This window comes from Xenopus tropicalis, chromosome 2 (assembly GCF_000004195.4).
Source record: "Xenopus tropicalis strain Nigerian chromosome 2, UCB_Xtro_10.0, whole genome shotgun sequence".
NCBI lineage: Eukaryota > Metazoa > Chordata > Amphibia > Anura > Pipidae > Xenopus > Xenopus tropicalis.
Genome location: NC_030678.2, coordinates 168,376,487 through 168,383,819, shown reverse-complemented (window position 1 = coordinate 168,383,819; position 7,333 = coordinate 168,376,487). Strand labels below are relative to the sequence as shown.

Genomic DNA, 7,333 nt, shown 5'->3' with positions numbered 1-7,333 from the left:
ATTAAAAGTAAGTCTAAAGGCATTCTTTTTAAGTACTTACTGCATATCTAAATTCCCACATCCCTGCTTGCTTCTCTGAGATATGGTGCTGGCAGCCTACAGTGTGAAGCCTACAGTGACATCACTGAAATCTCTCTCCCCTTCCTGTAGGTGCCAGCGGCAGCCTTCCTATTCTCTGAGCATGTGTGTAACTTGATCCTGTCTCCTGTTCTGAGCTACACATGCCCACCAGCCAATCAGAAGCGGATCTGGCAGAGGGGAGGGGGGGAGGGAATGAAACACATGTGCAGTATGAAGCAAGGAGGGAAAGGAAGGGAGAATACCTTTTTAGAGATGGCTGCCTTTTCTAGAAAATGTGCAGTAAGTGTGACTGAGTAAATATTTGATTAGGTGAGCCAAAAGTGTGGCATTTGTACTAAACAATAGGAGGACTATTGGGCAGTTTGCTTTTTAAATTTTGACTTGCATTCTCCTTTAAGGTGGCCATACACAGGCCAATTTAGCTGCTGATATCGATCCCACAGACCAATTCAGCAGCTTATTTCCCCTTGTAAGGGCACAACGATGGGCCCCCTCGACCAACATTTGGCCTGCAATTGGCCAGATCTTGATCAGGCAGGTTTGATTTTTCTGCCCATCTGCCAGGGCCTATGCTTACCGGTTTAATTCAATTATTTGGCCCTAGGGCCCGTAGGTGGGAATATCAGTAGACGATACACTGGCTTGGTGACATCGCCAAATGAGCGTATATTAGGGAGGTGACAGATAGGGAGATTAGTTGCCTTGCAACAAATCATCATTGCTGTGGGCAACTAATCTTCCTACAATGCCATCCCACTGTGGCAAGAATGTAAATCGTCGGTGGGATGGCATACGCGTAGCAACAATTTCCTGAAGTCGGCCAAAGTTGCCTTAAGAGGAAACTTCATGCGACTTCTGGAAATCGTGGTGCCGCGTATACCATCCCACCGGCGATTTACATTCTTGCCAGTGGGATGGCATTGCGGGGAGCTTAGTTGCCTGCAACAAGGGAGATTTGTCGTGGGGTGACTAATCTCCCCGTCTGTCACCTCCGTTACAGTGTATGGCCACCTACAGACCAATGACAAAGAGTTTAGTCGCCCTTCGATTAATCTAAGTCCTTCAATGCTTTGTGTCCCTTCAGCTCTCAGTTGCCTCACTGTCAAATGAAGTTCAGGGCGACTAATTTCCTCATCTGCATTGGCCTTAGGGTGAAGACACACTGGGCTACTTAGTAGCAGCTACTTTTTCACGGCTACTAAATGCCAGAAAATCCCCTGCCATAGACAATACTGGGAATTGCCTCTTCTAAAACACACGTAGAGACAATTATCAGTAAATGACCAGCATTGTCTGTTTTAGTAGCTGCTACTAGTAGCTCTGTGTGTCTTCACCCATAGGACTTTGGCTGTAGACTTGATGGCTAATACAGCAATGGTTTCCTACAGACCAGTGATGGGCTAAAGGGTGCCCCAACCTAACACTGGTTCCTTGAGCAGAGAGAAAAGGAATATAACCGGGCCGGTACCAGCAGCACACAGGCCTGTAGAGCAGGCACAGCTGTGAGAGTGCACGAATGCGCGCTCCCGGCGCCCCAAGCCTGCCAGGGCTTTGCACGACAGTAACCTCACGGAGCCGCGGCTGGTAGTGGGGAGACCTTTATCCCATTCCTCCTCCTCCTCCTCCCTCCCTCCGCCGCCGCGTCTCTCTACCTCAGCATGGCGGCCCTGAGCAAGTCTATCCCGCACAGCTGCTATGAGATCGGGCACACCTGGAACCCGTCATGCTTCGGCTCCTACCTGCAGATCACGCAGGGCGCCATGGAGGAAGCCTTCAAAATCTACGCGCCCCTGTACCTGGTGAGGCCTGACAGTGTGTGACAGAGGGGAGGGGGGCTGGGAAAGGGGAGGGCAGCTAAGGAAGCCGAGAGGGGTCAGTGGATGTTGCTAACCTAAATACTATTGCCATGTATTCCCCCCATTCTGCTACTGTGACTGATATTAATACTGAGACTGCATATATAACCTGTGCAGCGTCCTTTTATACTAGTGTGTAACCCATTCAGAGCCACCCTGTCACTGCTGGGCCCCTTTATACTAGTGTGTAACCCATTCAGAGCCACCCTGTCACTGCTGGGCCCCTCTATACTAGTGTGTAACCCATTCAGAGCCACCCTGTCACTGCTGGGCCCCTTTATACTAGTGTACCCCCTGCTGGGCCCTCTATACTAGTGTGTAACCCATTCAGAGCCACCCTGTCACTGCTGGGCCCCTCTATACTAGTGGGTATCCCATTCAGAGCCACCCTGTCACTGCTGGGCCCCTCTATACTAGTGTGTAACCCATTCAGGAGCCACCCTGGTCACTGCTGGGCCCCTCTATACTAGTGTGTAACCCATTCAGAGCCACCCTGTCACTGCTGGGCCCCTCTATACTAGTGTGTAACCCATTCAGAGCCACCCTGTCACTGCTGGGCCCCCTCTATACTAGTGTGTAACCCATTCAGAGCCACCCTGTCACTGCTGGGCCCCTTTATACTAGTGTGTAAACCCATTCAGAGCCACCCTGTCACTGCTGGGCCCCTCTATACTAGTGTGTAACCCATTCAGAGCCACCCTGTCACTGCTGGGCCCCTCTATACTAGTGTGTAAACCCATTCAGAGCCACCCTGTCACTGCTGGGCCCCTCTTATACTAGTGTGTAACCCATTCAGAGCCACCCTGTCACTGCTGGGCCCCTTTATACTAGTGTGTAACCCATTCAGAGCCACCCTGTCACTGCTGGGCCCCTTTATACTAGTGTGTAACCCATTCAGAGCCACCCTGTCACTGCTGGGCCCCTTTATACTAGTGTGTAACCCATTCAGAGCCACCCTGTCACTGCTGGGCCCCTTTATACTAGTGTGTAACCCATTCAGAGCCACCCTGTCACTGCTGGGCCCCTTTATACTAGTGTGTAACCCATTCAGAGCCACCCTGTCACTGCTGGGCCCCTCTATACTAGTGTGTAACCCATTCAGAGACACCCTGTCACTGCTGGGCCCCTTTATACTAGCGTGTCACCCATTCAGAGCCACCTTGTCACTACTGATGTATTTATACTGGTGTGTAAACCATTCAGAGCCACCTTGTCACTACCAATGTATTTATACTGGTGTGTAACCCATTCAGAGCCATCCTGTCACTACCGATGTATTTATACTGGTGTTTAACCCATGAAGAGCCGTGCTGTCGCATTTATACCAGTGTGTAACCTATAAAGAGCGGTACTGTAACTACTGGCGCTTTTATTACTAACCTGTGTAGAGCTCTCTTCTCTTTATATTGCCCCCTTTGCTCCTGCCTTCCCATTACACATGTAACTGCAGCCAGTATTGAAATATGACAGACATAGCATTAGCAGGCATAACCCCCAAGGTTTCCTATAGTTGTGCAGAGAGATAGTACAGCTTAGGTGTTCCCCTTCCAATATTCTGTATAGTGTACAAAGTAATACAGGACATGGGGCCCATTGATGTGTATAAATATGCTGTATTTTTCTCCAGGATTCAGCTCATGGTAGCAATTCCCTGCAGCAAAGTGTTCAGTTTTGTATCATGTTCAAATCACAAGACAGTTTTTCAGTTCCCTTAATAAATGCTGATACAAAAGTGAAATACATCTCCTGATGAGCTCTTATCTGCTCACAATATTCAGTCTATCTCCAACTACCATTCCCACTGTATTTAAAGGGGATGTAAACTCAATAATAAAAATGTACTCCATTAAAGAAAATGTACAGCAACTTACACATTCAATAACATTTCTAGTGGCTGTAAATAAAACGAAAAGCAGCATTTGTCATTCCCTTTCTGCTAACTTGGTTTTCCCTGCAACTGAGTTGCATTACCATCCTGTTTGGCTAGGCATCCCTAATGACATCCAACCACACCCCCTTAATTAATGGGCACACATTTCAGTTTCTATTATTAATAACATTTCAAGAACAGGAGGCCAGTGGCAAGAGTTAAATGGGGCAATTACCCCTTATATTAGAAAAGGTCAGTTTACTGGGGGTTCCAAAATGTTATGACATCTCCCTAGTGAACTCATATAGTGGTAAGAAGATAGGAAGCTACTGGGGGTACCACAACTGTCAACCCTACAGTGTAGCATGTCTAGACTGTTTCATTGTTGAATTTCAGTTCTCCATTAAGACTAAGGGCAGTTTCACACACGGGGGGGTAATTATGTTACTATGTTGGTGTATTTGGAACATATTTTGGAGAAATGGATGGGTCAGTAGGTGCTAACCTGTTCTGTGATGTTGATTTTCTAGTAGAACGGGTTCGCTGCTTTCCCAGCTTCTGATCAGTGAACCATAAGGAGATAATATTGAGAAATGCTTAACTGGGTCAAATGGCAACTTATCACATGTTCTGTTGCACGGACCCTGACCCAGCAGAACTGATGCAAAGGTGATCTCGAATCTCCTGTCTGAAAGTCTAAAGTCCGACCATGATGGGAAGACTTTTCATAGGGCCTTTTATTGTAAGTCTCTATAGCTCCAGGTCCGTTTAATTTACTTTACAGGACTGGCTTAATTAGTAGAAGATGTTTAGCCAGAGCCCCATATTTTTTTGCAACACAAGAGTCCACAGCTGCCAAACCAGTGTATTGTACAGGTATGGGATCCCTTATCCGGAAACCCGTTATCCAGAAAGTTCCAAATTACAGAAAGGCCATCTCCCATAGACTCCATTATAAGCAAATAATTCTAATTTTTTAAAATTATTTCCTTTTTCTCTGTAATTATAAAACAGTGCCTTTTACTTGATCCCAACTAAGATATAATTACCCCTTATTGGGGGCAGAACAGCCCTATTGGGTTTATTTCATGGTTAAATGATTCCCTTTTCTCTGTAATAATAAAACAGTACCTGTACTTGATCCCAACTAAGATATAATTACCCCTTATTGGGGCAGAACAGCCCTATTGGGTTTATTTAATGGTTAAATGATTCCCTTTTTCTCTGTAATAATAAAACAGTGCCTTTTACTTGATCCCAACTAAGATCTAATTAATCCTTATTGGAGCCAAAACAGCCCAATTGGGTTTATTTAATGGTTAAAGGATTCCCTTTTCTCTGTAATAATAAAACAGTACCTGTACTTGATCCCAACTAAGATATAATTACCCCTTATTGGGGGCAAAACAATCCTATTGGGTTTATTTAATGGTTAAATGATTCCCTTTTCTCTGTAATAATAAAACAGTACCTGTACTTGATCCCAACTAAGATATAATTACCCCTTATTGGGGGCAGAACAGCCCTATTGGGTTTATTTAATGGTTAAATAATTCCCTTTTCTCTGTAATAATAAAACAGTACCTGTACTTGATCCCAACTAAGATATAATTACCCCTTATTGGGGGCAGAACAATTCTATTGGGTTTATTCAATATTTAAATGATTTTTAGCAGACTTAAGTTATGGAGATACAAATTCCCTTATCCGGAAAACCCCAGGTCCCAAGTATTCTGGATAATAGGTCCCATACCTGTACTGGCAGCAGTGCAGTCCCTGCTATAGATTTCAGACCATAAGGTGCAATAGACAAAAATTGCAAGAGCAGGTTTACTAAAGTGAGAGCACTTTTGTCATTGCAAATTTTTCTGTTGACATATATATTATTGCCAGTTATCGCATTCATGTTACGTAAGTTGTCTCGCGAGGTTTACTAAATATCGCCTGAATTGTCGCCAAATATAGACAAAATTTTCGCCAATTTTTTATTACCACCTGGAGAGTGATGTTATGTACAGCAAACCCAGAAACTGTATAGTGGAAGCGATATAAAGTCAGTTTTTAAACATGAGCAACGAAAATTAGTGATTGCACAGGGGAATAATGATACTTATAAATGTATTATTATTGAATTAATTAAGAATAATTAATATAATGTGAAAATAATAACAGAAATGACTTTATTGGCCATAAGTATATATAATAATACATTTTTAAATTGCTAACAAATACTAATTTCTATAAACTATTCATTAATGTGACCAGTGGCAGTGGCAAAAAAAAAAATCCACAAAATTTATAGCAGATTATGCAGTTAACCTAAATGAGCACCAAAATACTCCCAACTCGCCAGAAATAATGCAGGAAATAAAAAAAAAATCTTCAACTCCCGTGTTTTTATGTGACGGAAAGTCATGTGATTTTTCGGATTCAAAATAGCACAAAATACCGGCACAACAGGATTTGTTTTAGCGGGATAAACCCTGCTGATTTTAATAGTAGCAAACCATGTAACGTTTTGGGTGCACGCCCCTTCGTCAGACGTCTCTAAAAGTACTGTGCACCAGGTGGAACAGAGTGCAAAGGCCAGGGTGTGCTGGTGAGTGTGGATTGGCATATTTTTTGGATTCACCGAGGAGCTTGAATCCGAATCCTGCTGGAAAAGGTAGAATCTTGGCAGAATCCTGAACCGAATCCTGGATTCGGTGCATCCCTAGTCTCATTGCACTTTAGTAAACATGCCAGCGCCGTTAATTTTGTCGCAAGAATAGCAGTATCAATGTTACTATTAGTATTTGCCTTAAGGTGACCATACACAGTAAGATCCGCTCGTTTGGTGAGGTCGCCAAGTGAGCGGATCTTCTCCCGATATCCCCACCTAGGGTCAAATGATCAAATTAAAATGGTGAGCATAGGCGCTGTTGGTTCAGGGACCGCATCAATGAGCCGATGTGGTCCCTGACCCGACGGAAAAATCAAACCTGCCAGTTCAGCCCACGGCCATTTGCGTTTGCATTTTCTTCCCACAAACTTTCGGATATCAGTTGTACGTTTAAACCTTGTTTTGTACGATATTCGGTGTGTGTATGATGTCTCGAAGAGGCGACCGATATTGCTGAAGGCTTTGGATATCGGTCGACTCGTCAGTCAGCCAGGTTAAAAGATTTTGATTGGGCGCCATTGAAGGCGCCCAAGCAGTAGCTACGTTCAGGGCTGAATTGCCAGGTGGAGGTAGAATTTCTATTGTTTATACCTCCATATCTGACGATTCAGCCCTGTATGTCAGTAGAGGGTGGGAACGAACTTTTGTGCGACTAATGGTTGGAATTGCTACGTGTATAGGCTACCTTAACATTCAGACTGAAATTGTAGGATAAAGCTTAAAATACAAATCAGAGGATGTTCTGAACATGAAATACTTGGCGGACACCAATCGTACGAAAGTGACTTCCATTGTATCCCCCAAGGGCATAGTCCGATACACAATACTTTCGCATATTTTTTGGTTAGCTGACAAAAATTTTCT

At 44.2% G+C, this 7,333-nt stretch overlaps 1 protein-coding gene across 1 annotated transcript in view; it reads left to right on the top strand.

Moving 5' to 3' along the window:
• The first annotated feature begins 1,496 nt into the window (after positions 1-1,496).
• The window catches only part of tmem135 (transmembrane protein 135), a 219,725-nt gene continuing 213,888 nt past the window's right edge, over positions 1,497-7,333 (top strand). The window contains exon 1 of the mRNA XM_002936544.5: positions 1,497-1,880. Within this exon, the coding sequence (XP_002936590.2) occupies positions 1,740-1,880 (141 nt within the window). The 5' untranslated portion in view covers positions 1,497-1,739. The remainder of the gene's footprint in view (positions 1,881-7,333) is intronic.